Here is a 25118-nt window from a genome sequence, read left to right as displayed (position 1 = left end):
CCTAGGCTGAGTGGTTTAACCACAGCGCCACCTGGGTCCCCATGGAAGGCAATAGGCTTTACTAAAAGCCAAAATGTGGGGTGGGCCAAGGGGGCTCCCATTTCAGCCTCTGAACTGCAATGCACAGTTTAGCCATGCGGCGGCAGCATTGCCCCAGTTTCAAGGCACTAGGAGTGAAGTTTTCCAGCTTGGAAGATTATCAAGCTATTCTCAATGACAAATACTAGTGTGAATGCAACAACCCAAATGTGCACCTTATTTTGGTATGTTTAATTTTAATTTAACCAAATCTTTTTTGCTATTGCCCAATTTCTGATATGTTCTTGAATTATGTGTTTTTGATCTAACTATATATATATGAGCAAAATATAAAATAGGTAGGTATATATCAGAGGAGCCTTGCTGGATCATACCAGAGGTAGACTGCTCCTGGAGATGGAGGTTCCATTCCTATCACATAAAGGAAGCTGAGGTGGGCCTAAACAGAGGGCCATCTAGTCCCAGAATCCCATTTCCCACAGCGACTGAAGCCCACAAGCAGGGCCTAAGAGGTGCAGCCCTCTTGTGCCTGTTGCTTCCCCCTGATTGCTACTCAAGAGATGCTGCCCTTGTAGAACTCAGCGAGGAGTACAGCTAATCGGTCTGCTCTGCCTCCCATTGGCTCTGGCGCCACCTAGTGCCAGGCTCCCTGCTTTCCATGCTACCAGTGTCCAACAGCCGCCAACCACTGTTGATGTAAAACGTAAAGGTAAAGGACCCCTGAATGGTTACATCCAGTCAAAGGCTACTATGGGGTTGCGGTGCTCATCTCGCTTTCAGGCCAAGGAAGCCGGTATTTGTCCACAGACAGCTTTCCGGTTCATGTGGCCAGCATGACTAACCCGCTTCTGGCGCAACGCAACACCATGACGGAAACCAGAGAGCACGAAAATGTTGTTTACCTTTCCACCGGAGCAGTACCTATTTATCTACTTGCACTGGCTTGCTTTTGAACTGCTAGGTTGGCAGGACCTGGGACAGAGCAACGGGAGCTCACCGGGGATTTAAACCACGGACCTTCTGATCGCCAAGCCCAAGAGGCTCAGTGGTTTAGACCACAGTGCCACCCCAATGATGTGTAGTTAAATTGGTTCCAGGTTTGTGGGCCCCCTGGGAAAAGCACATTCTGGTAGCAGTCTCTGGAAAGCTTAGCCTGGCAGTGCCTCCTTGCTTTGTTAAATCCGTATCCTGCCTTTCCAGCAAATGGCACTCAGGGAGGTCTGCAAAGGAAAGGATCTGAGCTGATGGTTGGGAGGGGGGATTCCCTTCTCATCTCCTGGGAGACGTCAAGTGTGGCACCTGTTTACTGGCATAGGCCCATCTTAGGAAGTGGTACCAGACATGGTGGTCAAGGCAAAAGTGGTCCCCAGGTGAGATTTCCAGATGGTTGTCACCCTCGTGGGGTGGGGGGTTGTGAGTAACTGACCTGCCGTGTTAGAAGTCCCAAGCATGGCCAACAAACCAGCCAGAGGCTTCACTTGCGAGGGCAAAAAAACAGACCTTGCCCCACGAGATTCGGACTGCCCTCAGAACTCACCGGGGAGGAGGAAGATGGGGACAAAACTAGAATTAGTTTGTTTGTTTGTTTATTTGATTTCTAGCCCACTTTTTCTTTTCCTTCAAGGAGCTCAAGGTGGCCACATACAAGTGGTCGACCACAGAATCTGAGACAAGATGATTCTCTCCCCTCCCCACAGAATCTCAGGTCCGAACCTTCCTTATAACACCCAATAGAACTTAATGGGGGTCCCTGGGGGTCAGCACTGCTGCCGCCAAACCCTTTCATCTGCACAGCAGATCGGTCACACTAGATTAGGGGTGGGAAACCAGTGGGGAACTATTGGACTGCAACTCCCATCCTCCTGGATAGCTTAGCTGGTTAGAGCGTAGGGCTGGTAACGCCAAGGTTGTGGGTTCGATTCCTGTATGGGACAGCTGCATAATCCTGCATCGCAGGAAGCCGAACCAAGTGATCCTCAGGATTCCTCCAGGATTCCTCCAGGCCCTATCAGCCACACTGGCTGGGAGTTGGAGTCCAACCACATCAGGAAGGCCACTGTTTCCCCCAGCCCTGTGCCAGAATGAATTTATTTATACATAAATTACAGTGCAGAAGGGAAAGGAGGAGGGCCAATCCACGAGAAACAGAGGGTGCTGAACCCAGAGATCTTGGGGGAGGGGAAGTGGGGGGGGGGAGTCCATGAGCGGAGAGGAGATTCGGGGTAGAATGTGGGGAAGATCCGCTGCTGATTCGTGGGCGTTTCATGAGTGTGTATCTTCCCCAGTCCAGCGTTTCTCCAGTCGGATCCCAGTTCTGATTCCAGGTGTGCGGGGTGGGGCAGGGGTGGGGTGCTAGTGGGTCTTGCTCGGTGTTGCGACCGGGTAGCGCAACATCATATGCTCAGCCACTTTGAAAGGCAGCTTCTCGCTGGAGTAATAGCACACCACCTCGGGGACGCTGTCAAAGAGGCCGCCGGCCTGGTCGAGCGTGTACTTGTGATCCTTGGTCTGGGCCACGATGATGTGGACACATCCTTGGCTGGTCCTGGGCGTGGAGGGGGACAAAATTGGGGGTGTGTGAACGGGATGCCTGCATTCCCCGCTCCCCTCTCAATCCTTCCTGCTGGGTGGAAAGGCACCTGTGGCTCTCAAAGAGCCTTAGTCCCCCTCCAAGTGGAGACTTCCAGCCCACTTAGATTTATTCACATTATTCACATTTTAAAAGGAAACGTGCTGACCGTGGGAGAGACAAAAAATAATACAGTCGTATCTTGGTTCTCAAACGTAATCTGTTCTGGAAGTCCATTCGACTCCTGAAACCTTTCGAAAACCAAGGCGCGGCTTCCGATTGGCTGCAGGAGCTTCCTGCACTCAAGCAGAAGCCGCGTCGGATGTTTGGCTTCTGAAAAACATTCGTAAACCGGAACACTTACTTCCGGATTTTTGGCATTTGGGAGTCAAAATGTATGAGTCCCAAGGCGTTCGAGAACCAAGGTATGACTGTATATGTAAGCTGAGTCCCGTCAATGGAAAAGGCGGGATATATTTACTGTATTTACGCGAATCTAATGCGTCAACGAATCTAATGCACACCTCAGTTTTTAAAACCTTGAAACCCCCCAAAAGTATTTGCTACATCAGCGGTGCTTTTCCAACTTGCAATCGAATCTAATGTGCACCTGAATATTCGCAATGTAATTTGGCCAAAAAAAGGTGCACATTACATTCGAATAAATATGGTGTGTGTGTGTGTGTGTAGTCCTCTCCTGCACCTGGGATTTGATGTCGTCCTGCCTTGTGTGGATGGTTGTGTAGGTTGCTTGGGAATATTATTGACTTCTTATAATGAAAGGTTTTAAAAAATAAAATAAAATAAAATAAAATAAAATAAAATAAAATATAATAATAATAATAATAATAATAATAATAATAATAATAATAATATGGACCACTTTTCTTTTGAAGGGACAAGCCAAGCCAGTAAAAAAGTAGCTGCAGGTGAGGCCTGGATCCAGAACACAGAATCACTGAGATGAAGGAAGTTGTAGGAACTCCAGTTCCCATCAACTCCCAGCCAACGTGGCCAAAGGTCAGGGATGATGGGAATTAGGGTCCTGCAGGATGGCAGGATCCCATCTCAGCATTAAGCAAAGTAGAAAAAAAGGAAAAGAGGCCTTTTCTTCTTACGGAACAGAGTCTAGGGTTGCCAGACTCAATAGAGGACAGGACTTCTGTGCCTTTAATTGCCCTGCTCTCTTTTGAGTCTGGAAACCTTAAAGAGAAACCAGCAGACCCTTTGCTTGGAAATTAAACAAAGGGTCTGCTGGTTTCTCTTTAAGGTTTCCAGACTCAAAAGAGAGCAGGGCAATTAAAGGCACAGAAGTCCTGTCCTCTATTGAGTCTGGCAACCCTAACAGAGTCAGGAAATGCAAAGGGGCTCAGGACCCCCAAGAGATCCGGTGCCAGGGGGTCCCTTCTTCCCTTCTAGGTCTCTGGCCTGCTTCTTGCTGCCTTAGCCCTCCCCTGTCACAACACAGCACTTCTCCCTCGTCCTCTCTTTTCAAATCCCCTTCCCTTCCCAGCTCCGATTGTTTCCAATCCAGGGGCTCAGCATCCTGAGGAAGGAAGTGTGGGCCGCACCCGGCCAGCGATCCTCCGTTGAGGAGCCAGTGCTAGGCAGGGAGGCAGGGAGGCAGCAGAGCTACACAAGCAGGGTCAGAAAGGCAAAAGGATTCCGGGAATCTGGGTGGGCAAGGTAGAGAACGGGGCAGGGGTGGAGGAATGTATCTCCTTTTCCTCCTTGGTCCTGTAGCCCCAGCTCCAATTTCAGGTTCCCCTCCATCAATTTTCTTGCAAAATGCAAGGGAGCTCGGCTGTGGCTATTTGGACAGGTGGTGGTGAGTTAACTAATGTAGAGGCGGCCATCAATCAGTGGTTCGGGACGCCTGCCCTGCATGCAGAAGGTCCTAGGTTTGATCCCCTGTTTGAAACCCTGCAGAGCCATTGCCAGTCAGTGTAGACAACACTGAGCCAGATAGACCAAAAGGGACGAGGCAGGCTCCCCTCTTTAAACCAGCCCTTTGTTCAAAAGCATGAGGACTAGAACCTTATTATATTCAAGGGAAGGGCCGTAGCTCAGTGGTAGAGCATGCAGAAGCTCCCAGGTTTGATTCCTGGCATCCCCAGGCAGGCAGAGAGAGAAACCCTGGAGGAATGCTGCTGGCCTGGGCCGACAACACTGACCCAATGGTGTGGCTTGGCAAGGGAGATCTGGGAGTGAGTTGACTTCAGATCAGAGTCCGCTTTGCCCCCATCCAGCCCTCCTGCCTCGGAGAACAGGCACTCACTTGAGAGCGATGGAGTACTTGCTGGTCGCTGTCTCGCTGGTGCGGACCAGGTAGCCGGCTTCCCGGCACGGCTGCAGCCGGCTCTCCGCCTCGGTTCGAGTGATGGCGCCGTGAAACCAGCTGCGGGGAAAGGAGAGGGTCAGCTTCAGCCATGCTTCTGTTGATGGAAACCACAGGAGGGGAGAGACCGAGAGCTTGTGTGCTTGGATCTGCTTGCCAGCTTCCCACTGGGGCACCTGGTGGGCTATTGTCAGCTCAGTTGGTAGAACAGGCGACTCTTGATCACAGGGCTGTGGGTTCGAGTCCCACATTGGGTGAAACATTCCTGCATTGCAGGGGGTTGGTTCCAAAACTCAATCTGTTCTGGAAGTCCGTTCAACTTCCAAAACGTTCACAAACCAATGCACAGTTTCTGATTGGCTGATTGGCCCCCAAAACAATGCTGACATTGGCTTCAAAAAAAACACCGTTCGCAAACCAGAACACTTACTTCCAGGTTTGCAGCGTTTGGGAGCTGATTTGTTCGGGAGCCAAGCCGTTTAGGACCCAAGATGTACTAGGTGTTTCTTGTGGTCCCTTCCAAGTTTATGAATCTATGATCTGCTCATGAAAGATCAGAATGCTGGACTGGACGGGCCTCTGGCCTGATCCAGCAGGGCTGTTCTTAGCATAGAGCAGTGGTTCCCAGTTAGCTAAGTACTACAGACCCTGTTTTTTCAAAAGCCAAGCCATGGGCCCCCTGCTTCTGAAAATTGCGATATCTCAGCCCAGCGCCTCTCAGCAGCCTCAGCAAAGCCAAGCTGCGCCTCCTACTCACAAGGAGACCCTTCCCAGAGCCTGCTGCTTGCCCAGGTGGGCCGCTGGCCTGATGTTGTTTTGCATTCTCATCAGCCAGCATGGCCCAACGGTCAGGGAGGATGGGAGTTCTAGTTCAAGAGCACCCAGAGGGCACCAGGCTCCCCATTCAGGTGCTTGAAAGCAGTCAGTGCTCACCGGAATAACGCCTGGCGCCGGAATGTCCATAGGTTTATGGAAGTTATTCATCCACACATATATTTACATTAGTTTTTTTCGGTCTTAAAATAAACAGAAGGAAAGGGGAGGAGGAACCTGCCTCTTATTAAACTTCTCTGTCTAGTCGCCTGGACAAATTTCTTAACTCGCCATAAGTGATCAGGCAATGTCGGGACTGCGTCCCAGGGTGCCCCAGGTATACTGCTTTGAAACATGGAGGTTTCACTTTCAGTGGAAAGCCGTCAATAACCCTATCTATCATTGATTTTTCCAAAACTGCCCCCCCAAACTTGCTCTTTTTAAAGCGCTACTTATCCTAAGTCGCCATAGCAACATCCCATGGCAATTAACTTCGCAGGTTCATTATGCTTTCTCATGAAAAGCTTTCCCCTTCTCTGTCCTTGAAAGCTGTCTGCCAAACAGCCTATTCATGAGATGGACCTGCGCCTCTGTTTCAAGACAGAAGGAAGAACAAAACCCTCCCCAATTCATTTTGCTATCCACCTGGGGTTCACCAGTTTACAAAACACTAAGGTGGCTTTTATTGCAGGCTGGGTTTTAAAAAAAACAAATACCCCAAAACAGTGGAGTTAAAGCACTGACTGTGTGTTAAAAGTCTTCCCTCACCCCATTGAGCTGCATCCCTTTCACACTGCAGGTAGGAGCTCACACGGATTAACTAGAGATTCTTAAGAGTTGCGAGGGGACCCCGTGATGTCATCTAGTCCAGCCCACCGGTCAAGGCAGGAATCTTGCAACTTGCAGCATTCCAGATGGATAGCCATGTGGCTTCTGTCTAAATCAGGGGTGGAGAACCTTCAGCACGTGGCCAGGAAATGGAATACTGCTTCCAGCTTGGAATACAAATGGTCCCATGAGATCAGAGCAAGCTTCTAGTCCACAGTGGGGAACAGCATAGTACTCAGCTACTTACTAATTGAGCTGTTCAGATCCTATGATAAATGGGCAAGCTTTGCTCCAGATCTTATACATGCTCCATAACCACCAGGGACCTCTACCAATGTACCTCCTGGTTCTACCCTGAGGGACAGTATCTTACTTTTGTTTCTTTTCAAATAAACAAGGGAGATTTTCAGGGCTCTGAATTGAGGTGCTGGGCCTTGCGATGCATTCCAAGGAGGGGCTGTGTACACCATGCATATGAGACCCCCAAATCTCTCAACGTTTTAGAAGGCTGGTAAAAGCAGGGGAGCGAAGACAAGACCACACCATGTGTATTCTGCACAATAAAAGCAGGACTTTTCAAATAAAGTATGCAGGTTCAGTACATAATCCCTGAATTCATTCCGTTTCCTCAGTTCAGATTTTGGGAAGAACTTGGAACGCATTTGTAGGGAAGGAGGAAGGGAAGGCAAGGAAAATATCCACAGAGAGGCAGGCTTGGTGAAATTTGCAAGGAATCTGGTGCCACTTAATGAGGACTAGCAACTTGCCTTCTTCTGTTTTTTTTTTAAAAAAACAAACGAATGCTGGGAGATGTTGAACTACATCCCAGGCTATCAGATTCTAAGAGGCCTACAGAATACACACAGCTATGGTGCTGAGGTTATCTTTGGCTGCTGGGTGCTTACGGCTGTTTTTCCAAGGCGAGGGAAGGATCCACACGGTCCCCATCTGGGTCTGGATCTGCCACTGCCATGGGCTTCACCATCTTGGAGGGCCAGCTCCGCTGGCGGCGATGCTGCTGTTGGCGCGGCTGTGCTGGAACTTCATCCTTGAACGCTGAGGGTCTCTCCGACCCGTCAAACTGCACTGGAAGGAAAGGGGAAGAGTCTTCATGGATGTGTCACATATCCACCAATGGGAGTCCAGCGCTGCCAGCGACTTGCAAGTTATTATTAATTGCATTTGTAGTCAATCTGTAGATAATCTGGTGTCATAATTATGGCAGGCGACTGATGGGTGGGTGCCGAAGTCAGCCCTTGGGAGTAGGTTTATGGAATTTATTCATCTACGCATAGATTTACATTAGTTATTTGGGTCTTAAACAGAACGGAAGAAGAACAGCTTCTGGTTAAACTTCTCTGCCTGGTCGCCAGGACAAATTTCTGAGCTCACCATAGGTGACCAGGCAAAGAACTGTTTATAAATCGGATACAACCCAACCCTAATCTCCGCATGCGCACAAACTACTATCTCTTACCTGAGAGAGCTTTCACAATTTGATCTTTCTTCCACTCCCAGGGCTGTTCGTACTCAGCTGGCGGCCGCTCGTCATTCTCCGGCAGCCGGGCCTCTGGCTTGGGCCCCGCTTCCGCCGGTTCGTAGGGGGTGTCATATAGCTGTGGCGGTTTGGCCCCTTGGCGCTTAATAGTTGTAGTTGTAGCAGGAGCAGGAGGAGGGGGGTCTCCTTTGGCCTCCGCTGGCTCATCCAACAGCAAGATGGCTTTGACAAGAGGGTCTTTTGAACCCCGCCTGCGGATTTCTGGGAGGAAAACAGGGTGGAAAGGTCAGAGTTTCTCTGCACCCGTCAACATTTGTGTAAAAGGTATCCATTGATTGATTGATTGATTATTACGGTTCTTGACCAGCACACATAAATATGTGATACATAAAAACAATAAAAGAAAACAAGAATATCTAAAAATAGACAATAAGCATAAGTTTTAACAATTGGTTAAAATAAAACTAATTAAAAGGAGTATTACTACTTAGGGAGGTAGACTGCAGCAGTTAATATCACTGGATCCTCTTTAGCTAGTCCTGAAGATGTTCTGAGGATATTTGGACACTGCTAATTAGATTAGACCGAATCTTTAATAGCTCTAGCACAGAATTTGGCAACCTTCGCTGACACATTAGGGTTAGCGTCGGAAAGAAGCCACTCTATATAGAAATTATCCGAGCGTCCAGGTAGCTCTGCCAGTATAGTGTGGATAAGCTCGCCTCGCACCTCCTCGTAGAAGCAGCATCGCAGAAGTATATGGCCGATAGATTCCACTTCTCCTGATCCACACAGGCAGCATCTCTCACATAAAGGGATCCGTTTGTACTTCCCAGCCAGATATTTATTCCACCTGGAAATACCCTCTCATAGAAGAGCATTCACTTTGGCCCGTAACCGCATAATGCCTTCAACAGTTCTCCAGGGGTATCCATTGATTTTTCTCTGGGTGCCACATTTGTGTGTGTGTGTGTGTGTGTGTGTGTGTGTGCAAGCACACTCTATGCGTAGCACGGGCTTCTTCCAAGCTCTAATGTGCAGGGGTCCTTTGCCTTTATTATGCATATGTGTGAGTGCGAATGAGTGAAAAAGAGTGCGAGTGAGTGAAAAAGAGCAATTTCTCTCTAATGGGTCCTTTGCTGCCAGTCAAAGTAGACAAAAGTTGTTGTTTTTTAAAATAATAAATTTTATAGCAGAGATGCACATAGTTCCAGGATTGCAGGGTGAACAAGCTAGCAACCCTGTTAGGTTTCTCTTATGCCTAATTCCTCAGCATGAAATGGCTTGTGCCGCAGGGAACAGCTAGAACAATGCCTAGTGGGCTCTCATTCCATGATACTTTCCACCCAATTCTGATTTTTCCTAGAACAAACATTGCTTCCGTTTTGTGACCTGTCCGCTTATGTACTCTAGTACAGTATTCTAGTAAAGATTCCTTAATTCCTTGCTTCCTATTCATCTGGTTTTCTCCTCAGGATTCAAAACATGGGTGAGGCAAAGTTGAGTTAAGAGTCTGACTCAGTATGAGGCAGCTTCATAGAATCTGGGAAGGGACCCCGAGGGTCATCTAGCTCAACCCCCTGCAATGCAGGAATCCTTTGCCCAGCGTGGGGCTTGAACCCACCACCCTGAGATTAAAAGTCAAGTGAGACAAGCTTCCTATTTAAATGAACCCTTTATGGGTTTTTTAAAACCTATTTTTTATTAAAGATTTCCTGGTTTACAAAAGTATGTGCAATGTCTCTTTTTTCAAGTTACAATTTCTACAGATCAGTTTCATTTGTTGAGACATTAGTGTTACTGAAATATACTCGGAGTCAAGAGTGAATTTCATGCTCTTTATTCAGCTCATAGTCATCAAGGAGGAGAAGAGAAGACGAATGGCTCTTTTCCCCAAACCATCTGCTTATATACATTATTTACACAATGGGCCTTGCGTGATTGGCTACTTCAGGGCTACACCTGTGGGCCAATTATATTATGGATTGACTTCTGCCTGCAGCCTGATTGGCTGCTCCTACAGGCCAATCAGGTAGCAGATTCACTTCCGCCAGCCGCCTGATTGGCTGCTCCAGCAGACCAATCAGGTTGCGGATTCACTTCCACCTGGAGTTGGATTGGGTAGCTCCCGCTGATTCTGAATCCTATTGTTCTAGGATTCAGCTCAGTACATAACACCCCTCCCCTCTAAGTTCCAGTCCTGCCCGGGAAGTTGCATTCGTAGTCCCCAAGGTCTGCTGGCCGCCTCCGTGTGCGTTGTGGCCTGGGGTGTTCCTTGGTCAGGGGTTCTGGTTCTGGCTCGTGTTCCGAGGCTGCTGGCTGTGCCAGGGCTGTCTGGTCTGGCGCCACTGAACCACTAGGTTGTAGCTCTGGTTCCGGTGTCCTTCCAGCCTCGGGGCGCCCCTCTGTGCCTACTGCTTCTGCTTCCCCTGCCCACCCCTCTCGCTCTACAGGCCTCACTGCCCTGCTGTCCCCTTGGGACCCCTCTGTCCCGCTCTCCTCCCGGGTTCCTCCTGGGAATCGTCGTCGTAGCTGGTCGCAGTGGCGGCGCCAACATTGCCCCCCTTCCGTTAGTACCTCGTACGACACGGGACCGGTCACCTTGGTGACTGTGGCGGGTACCCATGCTGGGCCTGCCCCAAAATTCTTTGCATACACTGGGTCCTGGGCCACAAATGTCCGGGGGTTCCTGCCTTTCCCCACCACTACCTCATCCTGAGCTCTGTCGGGGTGAAGTCGGTCCAGTCTAGTTGCAAGGCGCCGGCCCATTAGTAATTCAGCTGGGCTCCGGCCCGTCGTTGTGCTTGGGGTGCTGTGCTGTGCTAGAAGAAATGCGGCAAGGCGGTATTCCCAGTCCCCTTGTGTCATGCGGCGGAGGCTGTCCTTGGTGGTCCGCACCATGCGCTCCGCTTGGCCATTGGTGGCAGGGTGGAATGGTGCTGAGCGGATGTGGCGGATGGCGTTCTGCGCTGTGAAGGTCTGGAACTCCTCTGACGTGAATGCGGTTCCATTGTCCGAGACGAGGGTGTCAGGGAGCCCGTGGGTCGCAAACAGCTTACGTAGTACCCGGATGGCTGCCGCCGTAGAAGTGGATGGTACCAGTGCGACCTCCAGCCATTTGGTGTAGGAATCCACCACTATGAAGAATGTTTTTCCCTGGAAGGGGCCAGCGAAGTCCACGTGCAAGCGTGACCATGGATGTCGGGCGGACTCCCAGGGCTGGACTGGGGCCCTTGGGGGATCCGGGCGGGATTCTTGGCAGGTCTGGCAGTGTTGGACCCAGGCCTCTATCTCTCTGTCAATCCCCGGCCACCACACATAACTCCTGGCAAGGGCCTTCATCCTCACTACCCCTGGGTGTGTCTCGTGTAGGGCTGTGAGGACCCTTTTGCGGAGGGGCTGGGGAACAACAACCCTGCTTCCCCATAACAGGCACCCCTTGTGGGCCGACAGTTCATGTTTGCGGTTTGTGTAGCCAGCGAATTCTGGCCCGGGGCTGCTGCTGGGCCATCCTCGCCACACCCAGTCCAGGACCCGGGAGATGACCCTATCTTTTGTGGAATGGTGCGCAACTTCTTGTGCCTGAATGGGTCGGTCGGGAAGCAGCTCCAGGGTCATAACCTCTTGCGCAGGCGCTGGGTCGGGGCCTGTTTCTGGTAGTGGTAGCCTGCTGAGGGCGTCTGCGTGGCCCATCGCCTTCCCAGGGCGGTGGATTAGTGCATACTGGTAGCCGGCAAGGAAAATTGACCACCTGAGGACACGTGGAGACAACTCTTGGGGGGTCTGCTTCTCAGGGGCAAACAGGCCAAGCAACGGCTTGTGGTCAGTCACTATGGTAAAGGGCCGCCCGTACAAGAAATCATGGAATTTTTTTACGCCCTTCACGATTGCCAGACCCTCCTTGTCAATCTGTGAGTAGTTTCGTTCGGCTGCAGCAAGCGTCTGGGAGAAGTATGCCACCGGCACCTCTCTTCCATCCGGGAGTTGGTGTCCCAGGACAGCGCCGATGCCATAGGGAGAGGCGTCGCATGCCAGCACCACTGGCAGCCTCTCGTCGAAGTGTGCTAAGACCGAGTTCGAGACGAGCAAGTCCTTGACTGCCTGGAATGCGGCCTTTTGTCGCTGGCCCCACACCCAAGGGGCCCTTTTATCTAGGAGTCTGTGTAGGGGCTCCGCTACCGCTGCCTTATGGGGAAGGAAGGCATGGTAAAAGTTCAATAGTCCCAAGAATGACTGAAGTTCGGGCTTGCTCTTGGGCGCTGGGGCCTCACAAATGGCCCGTACCTTGTCACCGGTTGGATGGACCCCTTCTGCGTCCACCTTAAATCCCAGAAAGTCCACCTGCGGCACTCCCAGTAAACACTTTTCCCGCTTCACCTTGAGGCCCGCCGTCTGGAAACGGTGCAGGACGGAGCGGAGGCGGTCCTCAAATTCCTCTGGTGTGGGCCCGGCGATCAGTACATCATCGAAGAAGGGGGTGACGCCAGGAATCCCTTTAAGGAGAGAGTCCATTAGATTCTGGAATATGCCTGGTGCCACGCTAACGCCAAATTGCAGCCGCTTAACTCTGAATGCCCCTCTGTGCGTCACAATCGTCTGAGCCTCTGCTGTGGCTTCGTCCACAGGCAACTGTTGATACGCTTGGGCCAAGTCCAGTTTGCCAAAGATTTTTGACCCAGCCAGGGTGGCGAGGACATGGCTGACCACTGGCACTGGGTATGCATGGGCCGTGAGAGCCTTGTTTATGGTGCATTTGTAGTCTGCACAGATGCGGACCGAACCGTTAGGCTTGACGGGTGTGACAATTGGAGTTTCCCAGGGGGCGTTGGGCACCGGCTCCAGCACTCCTTGCTCCACGAGCCGGTCCAATTCCTCGTCTATGCGGGGTTTCAGGGCGAACGGGACCCGGCGGGCCTTGTGCCTGATGGGTCGTACAGCGGGGTCCAGCTGTAGGGCAATGGGGGGTCCTGTATATCGTCCCAATGCCCCATCGAAAACCCCTGGAAACTCTTTGCATATGGCGTCCACGTCCACTTGTAAGCTAGTGCGGTTCACCCCGGTAACGGCTAGCCCCAGAGGTCCAAACCATGCCAGTCCCAGTAAGCTAACGTAGGGGCCCTTAACTACCAGCAAGTCCAATTGTTGCTTTCGCCCTCGATATTGCACCCTGAAGGTCCCCACCCCCATAGTAGGGACCTTACGTTTCTGGAAGTCCCGGAGGGTGAATGGGGCCGGCCTTAGTTTGGGACCCCCATTAGGGCACAGTTCCCTTAATGTTCGGGCCGAGATTATGGATAGAGTTGAACCCGTGTCCAGCTCCATGCGGCATGGGGCTCCCTCTATCTGTACCTCTATATAAATTTTCTCTGTGCTGGGATGGGGCAACTGGAATACCTGGTAGTCCGTGATCTCCGTCGAGTTGCCTTGGTGCATGGTGCCGTGTGACCTGGGGCTCCTGGGTCGGTCATCTGATGCTTGTCGACGGGTGAGTCGAGCCCGACACACCCGGGCGATGTGTCCCAATTTTCTGCACTGCCTGCACTCTGCGTTGCGGAAACGACAGGTCCTCCTCTCGTGGTTCTCCCCGCAGCTTGCACAGTTCCCTCCTTCTCGTCGAGGCTGCTGTGGTGTGTGTGCTGCTTGAGTGCGCCGCTGTACTCGGTGTACTTCCTCCCTGTCAGATTCGGATTCGTCGGTGAGGTCTTCGTGGTAGACCCTCGGTTGGGATGGCGGGGCCGGTCGTGCCTCTTGCATTGACCTCTCGGCGGCTTCGGTTGCCAGGGCTTCCTCCAGAGTAATCTGGAACGTGAGGTCTTTTTTGGCGTAGAGGCGTCGTTGCAACATCTCGTCCCTCAGGCCACCGACGAGGCGGTCACGAAGCATGTTCTCCAATTCTGAGAAGTTGCATAACCGGGCGGCTTGGCGGAGGGAGGTCACAAACCCAGTTATGGTTTCCCCCGGGGCTTGCCGCTTTGCGTAGAAGGCATTTCGGCAAGCTACCACCGAGGGCTGTGGTGAGAAGTGCTCCTTCAGCCGTTCCATTATTGTTTTGTAAGAGACGGTAGCGACATCTCTAGGTGCAAGGAGAGCCCGGGCGATTTCAAACGTCTCCTCTCCACAGACGCTGAAGAATGTCGCCCTCTTCATGGCATCGTTGGTGACTTCTTTCGCTTGCAGGAGGAAGTTGAAACGGGCGGCGTACCCTTCCCAGTCTCCTGATGCTGGTTTGAATGGCGAGAAGCTGCTGTCGGTTGCCATTCTGGGTTCCTTGGGTCCTGGAGCTGAAGCCTGGATGCACGGTGCGATGCAGCGGTGCAGCAGGTGGCGGTGCTGCGGTGCAGTGCGTGGTGGCGGTCAGCTCAGCAGGATCCCACCTTCGTCGCCAGTGAAATATACTCGGAGTCAAGAGTGAATTTCATGCTCTTTATTCAGCTCATAGTCATCAAGGAGGAGAAGAGAAGACGAATGGCTCTTTTCCCCAAACCATCTGCTTATATACATTATTTACACAATGGGCCTTGCGTGATTGGCTACTTCAGGGCTACACCTGTGGGCCAATTATATTATGGATTGACTTCTGCCTGCAGCCTGATTGGCTGCTCCTACAGGCCAATCAGGTAGCAGATTCACTTCCGCCAGCCGCCTGATTGGCTGCTCCAGCAGACCAATCAGGTTGCGGATTCACTTCCACCTGGAGTTGGATTGGGTAGCTCCCGCTGATTCTGAATCCTATTGTTCTAGGATTCAGCTCAGTACATAACACCTACATTAGGAAGAAAAGGGAGAAAGAGGTGGAGGGCGGAATGGTGAGTGGGGGTGGGGGTCATGTGGCAATGTTTCTATTTTACTTAATGTATGTGTGGGTTTTTTGTCAGCATCGCTTGTGCAGGTTGCTTGTGCTCCTTTGGTGGTGAGAGAGGTTAGCGTTGGCCTCCAGTGTGGTTGTTTGTTTGTGATTGGCTGTAGTGAAGTTTGTTTTTGTGTGTGAGTGGGGTGGGTGGGCATTTTTGAATCAGATTAGCCATATTCTGGGTTCTTGTCATCGTTTTGTTGGGCTGTGTGTGTGATAAAGGGGAGTCATAGGCGTCCTCTCCCATTTGTCCCCGTGCCCGTTTATTGGTTAGTTTTTCCTAATAAGGCTGTTTCTAATACTATTTGGTACCATTGGTCCATGCTTACTCCTGACAGGTCTCTCCAGCGTCTGGCTATGATGTTAAATCAACCCTTCATGTGAAGCCATGAGGACTAGAAACTTCCTTTATTTCCAGGTTCGTCCGGTGGGAGAGCATCTGCATTGCACAGTCCCAGGTTCAAATCCCAGGAGCATATCCAGGGAGGGCTGGGAGAGAGAGAGAGAGACTGCCTGCCTGAAATCCTGGAGAGATGCTGCCAGTCAGTGCATGCAACACTGAGCAAGGTGGACCCAGGTTTCAGACTCGGTGCAAATCAGCTTCCTCTGTTCTTGACAGGAAGGATTGGACTGTCTCCTACCCGGCGGTGGGTCAAAACCAGGAGAAGTGAATGTAGGATCTGGGAAACCCTCGCACTCAAAACCAGCGTCTGAGGTAAAAGCGCCCATATCCTGCGCACGAACGCCACCTCCGCCAACAATGCCCCACATCGCCTCCGGCTTCCGGCGCTACCGTTTCCTGTTATTCTGTGTCAGCTCCGGGTGGGAACGCCACGGGCCTGAGAGCCCAGGGCAGGCATCCGGCTGGTTGCTAGGCAACCGGCCACGTTTGAGGCCTGTTTGTTTTTACAAAAAGGCAGGGGTCCGTCAGGGCAGGGCCGGGCCTGGGGTGGGGGGCAGAGGTCCACGGCCCCAGGCGGCAGAATGAGGCCCCTCAGGTGCTAACTGACTAGAGCAAGTTAGAAATAAGGCCCCGAATTACACATTTGAAGCAGTAAATCGCACCACTTTAAACTGCCATGGCTTCCCCCAAAGGATCCTGGGAAATGTAGCTTGTGATGGGTGCTGAGAGTTGTTAAGAATCCCCTCTCCCCCCTCACTGCACAGAGCATGCTTTTAACATACCCTCCAACATTTCTCTGATGAAAATAGGGATGTCCTGTTCTATAAAATAATAATAATAATAATAATAATAATAATAATAATAATAATAATAATAATAATATTTATACCCTGTCCATCTGACTGGGTTGCCCCAGCCACTCAGGGCGGCTTCCAGCGTATATAAAAACATAATAAAACCTTTATAAACTTCCCTATACAGGGCTGCCTTCAGTTGTCTTCTAAAGGTTGTATAGTTACTTATCTCCTTGTCTCGGGGGGGGGGGGGGGTCGCATAACTCCATACCCTCCAACATTTCTTTGATGAAAATAGGGATGTCCTAAGGAAAAGAGGGATCTTCCGGGATCAAATCTGAAACTGGGACGGCTTCTGTAAATCCGCGACTGTCCTTGGAAAATAGGGGCACTTGGAGGGTCTGCTTTAACAAGCAATCCTTCTTCCTCTGGGAATTGTAGTTCTTGGTTAGGCGACCCCCTCTTCCCCTCAACAGAGCTACAATTCCCAGAGTTCGTTGGGACGAAGGTCCCAGTATTCACTGATGCGGTCAAAAAGCACGATAATATTCCATCACTCTCTGTGCCCTTGCAGAGCAACCTTGCAAAATAATAATAATAAAAATAAATGACCTGAGATAAAAGTTAGCTACCCTAAAACAAGTGTGCTGCTTTTAATTTGAGAAAGCAAATTTTTGGCACAGCTGGGAGACAGGGAACAAATCTGGTGGCGGCCGAGGGGCAGGGGAGGGGGGGTCTAACGGGAAAAAGAAATCTGGGTCAGGAAACCAGCTCTCTCCTTTCCTGCCTCTCTGCTGGAAGAGATAAGGCTGGGGGGGGGAGTTGTTTTGTTTTGTTTTAATTTTGGTGGGAAGAGAAAAGGAGCAGCTGGGGTGCGAGTGACCCCCCCCAGCAGGGTGGGTCAAGGGGTCCCAACCTCACAGTGACAATGGGAGGAATAGGGGATCGGTGGGGGATCAGGCCACTTGAAATCTGAATTTAATAACATGAAACCATGCCCACATTGGCTGCTTCTAGGTGCTGTAGTCTGGGAGTGGGGGAGATTTTTCAGACATAGGGCCACATTCCCTCCTGGGTGACCTCCTGGGGGCCGCATGACAGTGGTGGGTGGGGCCTGGGGCAAAAGTGGGTGGAACAAGAGGTTTAAGGCCCTAAACGGCCTCGGTCCTGTATACCTGAAGGTGCGTCTCCACCCCCACCGTTCAGCCCGGACACTGAGATCCAGCGCCGGGGGCCTTCTGGCGGTTCCCTTGCTACAAGAAGCCAAGTTACAGGGAACCAGGCAGAGGGCCTTCTCGGTAGTGGCACCCTCCCTGTGGAACGCCCTCCCACCAGATGACAAAGAGAACAACAATTACCAGACCTTTAGAAGGCATCTCAAGGCAGCCCTGTTTAGGGAAGCTTTTAATGTTTGATGGATTTCTGTATTTTAGTATTTTGTTGGAAGCCACCCAGGGTGGCTGGGGGAACCCGGCCAGATGGGCGGGGTATAAATTATTATTATTATTATTATTATTATTATTATTATTATTAAAATTTTGTACAGTAGACTAGTTTCTATATAAACACCCCTGTATCTAAATCATGGCTAAACCACCACCCCAGTCATTGTAGATGGAACCGCTTCTTCCGCAAAGCCAGAGCTTAGCTTGTGGGACTCCCTGCCACAAGATCTGGTAACTGACCAGGTACTCGAATGATGGGAATTCGGGAAGCAGGAAGTGGTACAGCGGTTAATTCTGACTCAGTGGTCTTATGGGATGTGGGGGATCACTGGTAGGAAAACTGGTGGTCAGGGATGATGGGTGCCAGGGTCCCAGCCACCTCTAGAGGGCCATGGGTGCCCCACCTTTGTTCTAGGGTGCAGCCTCTGTCCTCACAGGGAAACTATGAAGGCCAACTGGGTCCTGGCCAAGAACCTGTATGAACCCTAAAGAAAATGTCTCAGAATTCTTGACAACAACCCAGGTTCTCATGACAAACTTGCAAGGATTCCTCAGCAAACGTCTTGGCGAGAATCAGCCAGTTGTGAGTGAGATGGCGGAATTGGTGTTGGCATTTAAACATCTGGGCTGGCAAACCAAGGCCTGCCAGGTTTCTTTGCCTCCACCCCTCGGGGTGTCGAGAAAGGAAACGTTAGAAAGATGACCTTTCTTTGGAACAATTAACGGCGGCTCCAGTTTTCCAAACTGCTAAGCTGTCTCACGCTCCGCTCGATGTCGCCAAGAGGGCATGGACAGCGGGCCGGATTCCTCACAGGAGGCCAGAAAGGGACATGGGCAGGTGATGCCAACTCTCCCCTTGTCTCAGGATTTTGGGGCTGGCATGGCCCCCTAATGGCCCCCCTCCTGGCAAACGTGCCCGGACACTTACCGGTGATCATCTGCTGGGCATCGTATGGCTCCATATAGCCGTCATTTTCTCCCAGCCTCTCGGCATCTCGCTGACCCTTGGTGCGCTTGGCATCGTACGGGTCGGCGTAATCTTCCAGGATAATAACCTTGATGGCAAAGGGAGGGGGTGCAAAGGCAGAATTAAGCAATCAGGTGAGGCTTATTTCACAGAACTGTCAAGCTGGAAGGGAACCAAAGGCTCATCTAGTCCAACCCCCTGCAATGCGTATTTGCGTGGCCAACATCCTACCCCAGGCCCTGTCGGCACATTACGTTTCAAGCACTACGATAGTACTGTACTTTAAACGGTTATGGCTCCCCCTGCCAAGAATCCTGGGAACTGTAGTTTGTTCAGGGTGCTGAAAATTGTTTGGAGACTCCTGCCCTCGTATTTCCTTCCCAGAACTACAATTCCCAGAGTGGTTTTGCCATCCATCCCTCTTCCCAGGAAACTCTCCTAAGGCCACACCTTCTCAACCACACCCCCTTCCCAAGCCACACCCACTGGTCTGGGAAAAGTTTGCCCTCTTTTAAAGGATGGCACTATTTTATGGGTTTGGTGGTTTCCTTGCTTTTTACTTACGTGTCTTATTGTAAAGCACCCTGTCGCTTGTGCAAATGGCACTGTATAAATCACCTAAATTACAAATAAATCAACAGATAGCGGGACCTGCAACAAAATGTTGCGGTATGGAGTGTGCTTGTTCTGGGTTCCTGCCAGCCAGCCAGCCGTGCCCCCTTTCAGGTGCTCCATTCCATTTCCCCTCATGTTTTCAGGTCTTCTGTGGCCACTGAGAATGCTCAGACCTCATTCAGCAGTTTCTTCCTCTTCCCCACCCTCTTTTTCTAAAGATTATTGTGTCCTCCTGCAAAGCTCGAGACCCGCCTCCAGGTAAACCTGCTGTCACCACCCTGCTGTGTGTGGCTGGTGCTGTTTTGGCTACGTAATGATTGGCACGCTCCCCCGAACATTGTAAATAGAAGGGCGGATGACAATTGTACCCCCCATAAATGACAGGAGCACCTCAGAGTTTAAGTAACAACAATGATTTTTACATAAAGTAGAAGTTCTGCGGAGGTTGCTTATCAAATTCTGTATACTGGTGGTGCTATGCAAACAAAGAATGGAACTATTTATATTTCTGTATAATACGGGATTAAAAACCGTAGGAGTTTCTATTTCATATAAAGTCCTGTTTGGACGTCCTTCAAAACGGAACCCCAGAAAGCAGATTAATTATTTTAGGCTTTTCGTTTTGCTTTTAAGGAGCCCTTTCATAATTTCCCATGGAGTTCTATCTGCAGCCGGCAGCCTGAGCCCATCCCCGAACTAAGGACGCCCTTCTCTTCAGACATTCAGCAGCTCAAAGAGCCACCCACTCTCTTCCTCGCCTCTTATTCTCACTCTGCATAACAAGAAACATGGTGGTTTTGAGTCCAGCTAAATTAAACATAGCAATAGCATCAAGGGTCTCACAAGTCAAGCAATTGCTTATATCTTTTTTTTAAAAAAATGTGATTAATTAGCTTGCGCAGGGAGTGGAAGAGAGGCAAAGGAATTACAGAAGGAAGCACATCCACAGCAGATGAAAGATGCAAGGGCAATGGGTGCCTGTGAGGTTAATTGGGTAGCAAAACCAAAAGTGGCGTTAAGCGGTGTCAAGTTGGTGTAGGCAGAGAGTCCTTAGAAGGTCGTCTTATTTTGGCAACTGAGAAAGGGCATGGAGAATGAATGAGGCCTACCCGTTATAAGCCTGCCCAACGGGCATACGCTGGCACTACCATGGGAAGGGTATTGGCGTGAGCAGAATCCTTACCGTCTCCTGTTTGGCCTTCTCTGACTCGGGAGCTGCAACCAGGGTGGGACTCGGGGCGCTTCCAGGGTAGTTCTTTCCGTTTTTCTCGTGAGCATCCACTTTGATGAGCCGGTTGATGTAGGTCCCGGAGCCAGCGTTGCCTTTGGGTGCCCCCCGTGCTGGTTCGTCCGCGGGGGCCCCATCCACCCGCGAATTCTTCCGCATCTTCCCCGCAGCGGCTTGCAGCAGGCCCTGGAGGTTGTCCCGCGAAAGCCGTCCACTTCCGCCATCTTTCCCTGGCAGAAGCAGGGTCCGTGGGCTGCCCAGCTCAGTAGCAGAGTTTTTCCGGTTCTTCCCGGGCAGGGAAGCTGCCGTGCCTGCTTCGGAAGGACCTAGGCTCTTGCGCGAGGCACTGCACAGCTTCCCAAGGTTGGCGGCACTGCCCGGCTTGGCTCTCTCCGAAACCGTTTTCAGGCTGGACGGAAACTCTTTGAACCACTTGGCAGCCATGGGGGGGGCAGAGGGCAGCACACGGCAGCAGGGGTCAAGGAGAAGCTGAGTTTGGGGTACCGCTGGGGAAAGGGCGGAGGCCTGTGCGGAGGCTGGCACAGGCTGTCTTGGGAGCCTGAGATGTAGGCCTCAAACTGGCCACGCGCCCCCTGACAACCCAGCCACGTAACTCGGAAAAGGGCAGCCAGAGGCGAGGGGAGGCCCAGCGCCCAAAGGATAGGAAAGGCATTCCCTGGGCAAAGGAGGTGAGGAGGTGGCCAGGATTAGGGCCAATACCTGGTCACCTTGTCCCGCCCAATTCCTCTTTCTCCCAAGGAATTAAAAGCCACCACTTCCAACTGAATTATAAAGGAGTTTAAAAGGAAGCAGACCTGGTCAGCAGAGAGAGGGAAGCATCAATTTGGGTGGATCGATAAAACAGTTACACCTATATAAAACTCATCCAGCAATATGAGCAACTGGGAGAGCGCATCAAGGTGGAGGACCCCTGAACCCCATTTTTAATGCCTCATTTGCCCAGCTCTGTAGCCCCCCCCCCAAAAAAGTGGGTAGACAACTGGTCTCTCTCTCTCTCTGCCAACAAGGAGGTGAGCTGGGAGTCAGAGTAGTGGCATGGGAGAATTTTAAATTGTGACTAGGAGGGGCTTTGGAAGGAAGGGCAACTAGTGCTTCCCCACTTTTTGGGGGGGTGGGGGTGGGGAGTGAGATCCAACAAATTATATCTCCTAAACTTTCAGATAATGCTTTGCAGCGGACGGAAGGGGTCCTAAATTTTCATTTTTGGAAAAGAAGAAAGACATAGACTTTTCTTTATAAGAGGCAGGGGAGAAAAATCATTTGTGGGAGATCCAGCTAGCAGGCAGAACAGGGGCTTCTTGGTCCTGGGGGTGGGAGGGGGCCAGAAAACAAGAGGCGGATGCCTCTCAAGGCTGTCACTATTAGGGGCATGGAAAGGGGTCTTTCCAAGAAGGGGATCCTTTTACACGGCGGGGAGGGGGCGGCAAAGTATCATCCCTCCCTCTCTTTCATCCAGCCCTGGGGTGGGGTCGCCCCATGGCGCCCTCGGGCTCCGCTGTTTGGTTTTGCTTTTACCTGCTTTTGCTCGACGGGACCCCCGGCCGCTGCTTTTCCACGCCGTCCCAAGGCGCCTCTCTCGCCGCTGCTGCCGGACAGGGAAGGCGAAAGGGCGGCTGGCTCTCGCAAGAAGCCTCCCCGCCCAGATCCGGAGGGGGCGGCCTGGCGAGCCGCGAGGGGTCTGGCCTCTGGGCGCGGATGAGAGAGGCGAGGAGCGGAGCCCGGGCGCGCAACTTGCGCGTTTTTACGGGGCAGGTTTGGCGCGGTTTGTGCGCCAGCTTTTCTTAAATGTTTAAGGAGCGACAGAATATTATTATTATTATTATTAATATTATTATTATTATTATTATTATTATTACATGTACTTTACCAAAAAAAAGGTTGCGTGGTGAATTATAAACATTACTTCTCCATCCTCCCCTTTCTTCCTCATTTTCTATAGATTGTCTCCAACTCAAAGTAAACCCCTTGAAATTAATGGATCTAGTTAGTCATGCCCATCAGTTTCTTTTTTTATTATTTTCATTTATATACATTTATATTATTTTGCCAGATTTTAACATTTTCGATTTCGACTCCCTTTCCCCTCCTCCTGCGGTTCCTTGCTCCCCACCCATCTTTTCCTGCATGCTCCAAATTATCTTAATTTATTCTTCTATTCGTCTATTCTGATATCTCTCTCTATATTTTTTTTAAACTGCAGATTTTTGCAATAAACCTGCCAATGTCCTAAACTGTTTACAATTTGCTTCTAAATACACAATAAACCACTTCCTTTCCTTTGTAAAGAGTTTGTTATCTTTATTTGTTATTCTTCCGGTAAGTTTCACCGTTTCTGCATACTCCATTAATTTCTGTATCCAATCTTCTTTCGTCGGGACCTCCATCTTTCCACTTTTGGGCAAATCACATTCTTGCGGCTGTAGTAGCATGCATTTTTTTTAAAAAAAAAAAACCTACACTGTTTGCGTAGTTCTAATCCTATACCTGTAATTCTCAAGAGAATGCCCATTAGTTCCAATGGGATTACTCTGAGGAGCTGTAACACTGGAGAGAGGTTGTTTCTGTCCGTCCATGAATATTCTCATCCATCACTTCATGTACAAATATTAACGTGTTCTTCCATACAGATATATTCCATCCATCCACTTATATATTTCGTCACTGACATATATACCTACACCAGGCACCCCCAAACTGCGGCCCTCCAGATGTTTTGGCCGACAACTCCCATCGCTAGGTTACAGGACCGGTGGTCAGGGATGATGGGAATTGTAGTCCAAAACATCTGGAGGGCCGAAGTTTGGGGATGCCTGACCTACACTTTCTTCTTTTCGTCTGTCTGTCTATGCAACATGTCTGCCTCTTCATCAACAAAACCCATCCACCTGCTGGACTTTCTGTCTATCCACCTGGTCCATTCATGTTTATACAAGTCTGTCTATCCATCCATGTCACCCCATGATCCATAGCTATCGGTCATCTGTGTACGTATCTGTTTGTCTCTCCATCCATCCATGTCTGTGTCCGCACATCCCTCCATGTCCAGGTCTGCCTCTAGCCGTTCATGTCGAAATCGGTCTAACCATCCGTCCATGCCCATTGATCGAGGTACAGGACCAATTCATCCATCCATCCATAGACAGACAGATTCGTACCTGCCTATCCACCCACATACAATTCTGCCTCTCCAGTCATCCATTTCCATCCATTCAGAGATGCATGTCTGTCTGTTTATCCATATAATAATAGTCATTTTATTATTTGTACCCCACTCATCTGACTGGGTTGCCCCAGCCACTCCGATGTATTGGGGTGTGTGTGTGTGTGGATGGACAGATTTGTATGTGTGCCCACACATCCACATACAGATCTGTCTGTCCATCCATCTCCCGGTTCTTAGTCCAACACTTCAACCAGTATATTCTGGCTCCTAGTATATTCTGTTTGTTTGTTGTTACTTACGTATTTGCTTAAACTGGAAATTTTCATTTTTGACACTGTAGTTTTGCTTGTTTACCTTACGACAGCATGGTTATTTTTGTCTTTTATTGGATCTGTTTTACATGATACCAAAAGTTTTGCATATTGCCATTCCCACCACCACCCCTAATTTTTTATTACTTTGTTTTTTGCTCTGGGATTGAAAATAGTATTCAATGAAGAGCAAGCTATAAATATTGTTTTCTTTTAAAATCCCTGTCTATACCAGCCTGTTAACCTCTGTAAAAATGCATCCATCTCTAGCCATTGATAATCACCATAATAAAGGGACCAGCATATTAATTTCTTTCCTAAGCGGTTCATGTTTTAAAATATGCATATTTATTCAAAGCATTGTACATATTCATTCTTCCTGGCTGTCGCCACAGACTGTAATGCAGAAAGATAAGAAGAAGCAGGAGGGAGCTTTTGCAAATGAGCTCAGACCAAAAATGCTATTTAAAACCAAATTTTGCCATCTGCTCTATACATTTAAAGCACACCCAATGCACATTTAAGGGCATGACTCACCCCCCACAGAATCCTGGGAACTGTAGTTTGTTAAGGCTGCTGGGAATGGTAGCAGTTAGAATTCTTTGTGGAAACTCATGCTCATTAAAATAATAATAATAATAATAATAATAATAATAATAATAATAATAATAATAATATTTTATTTATAACCTGCCCTCCCCAGTCAAAACTGGGCTCAGTTTATACAGAACTTGCTTGCAAGTAAACAAGAGGGGCAGGGTGGGTCTGCATGGGTGAAATCTGACACAACATGTTTTCTTGTTATAAATTCCACTGTGCTGCTGAATTCTGGAACCTGTCTTGGAAAGCCACGATCCTATGCATGTGTTTATTTGGGAAACACAATTGGGTTTCGGCACAGCGACGATCTCAGGAGCAGATCCCACTGCCACGCATGAGGCTTACTCCCGAGTAAAAGCATGCACCAACTGGGGCATGCAACCATCATCTGAGGCCCTTCTTTGTGTGCCTCGTCCTCTGTGAGAGGTCCAGAGGGCAGCAACACAAGAACAGGACCTTTTCTGCAGTGGCTCCCTATATGTGGAATGTTGTTTCCAGTGCCTGCCACCTTCATTACATGTCTTTAGGCACCAGGCAAAAACTCTTTTCCCAGGCCTTGGGCTGCATAAACAGTCATGGCCTTTTAAGCTGTGTGTGTGAGGATTATTGTTTTCATTTGTTACTATGGGATGTATT

The 25118-nt window shown here is 50.1% G+C and overlaps 1 protein-coding gene across 1 annotated transcript; it reads right to left on the bottom strand.

Annotated features, from left to right (window-relative positions):
• Nucleotides 1-22036, bottom strand: SHE (Src homology 2 domain containing E). The gene is made up of 6 exons (XM_035099240.2): nucleotides 20343-22036; nucleotides 18506-18632; nucleotides 8065-8346; nucleotides 7493-7673; nucleotides 4887-5006; nucleotides 1-2584 (listed from the first exon to the last, which is right to left on the bottom strand). Exons 1-6 carry the CDS (start codon nucleotides 20829-20831, stop codon nucleotides 2392-2394), a joined length of 1392 nt encoding a protein of 463 aa, XP_034955131.1. The 5' UTR covers nucleotides 20832-22036; the 3' UTR covers nucleotides 1-2391.
• Between the last annotated feature and the right edge of the window lie 3082 nt (nucleotides 22037-25118).

The sequence above is a fragment of the Zootoca vivipara genome, chromosome 17 (genome assembly GCF_963506605.1).
Source record: "Zootoca vivipara chromosome 17, rZooViv1.1, whole genome shotgun sequence".
In the NCBI taxonomy this organism is placed as follows: Eukaryota; Metazoa; Chordata; class Lepidosauria; order Squamata; family Lacertidae; genus Zootoca; species Zootoca vivipara.
The sequence above is the reverse complement of the archived record's forward strand: the minus strand, read 5'-3'. Positions and strand labels throughout refer to the sequence as shown.

Bases quoted from the DNA above. Each gene is read 5' to 3' on its own strand.
- SHE (XM_035099240.2), bottom strand. From the start codon at position 20,831: ATGGCTGCCAAGTGGTTCAAAGAGTTTCCGTCCAGCCTGAAAACGGTT. The intron at 8,347-18,505 runs GTAAGTGTCCGG...TTTTCCTCCCAG, and splicing joins TGCCCAGCAGATGATCACCG to AAATCCGCAGGCGGGGTTCA. The intron at 7,674-8,064 runs GTAAGAGATAGT...CTTTCCTTCCAG, and splicing joins AATTGTGAAAGCTCTCTCAG to TGCAGTTTGACGGGTCGGAG.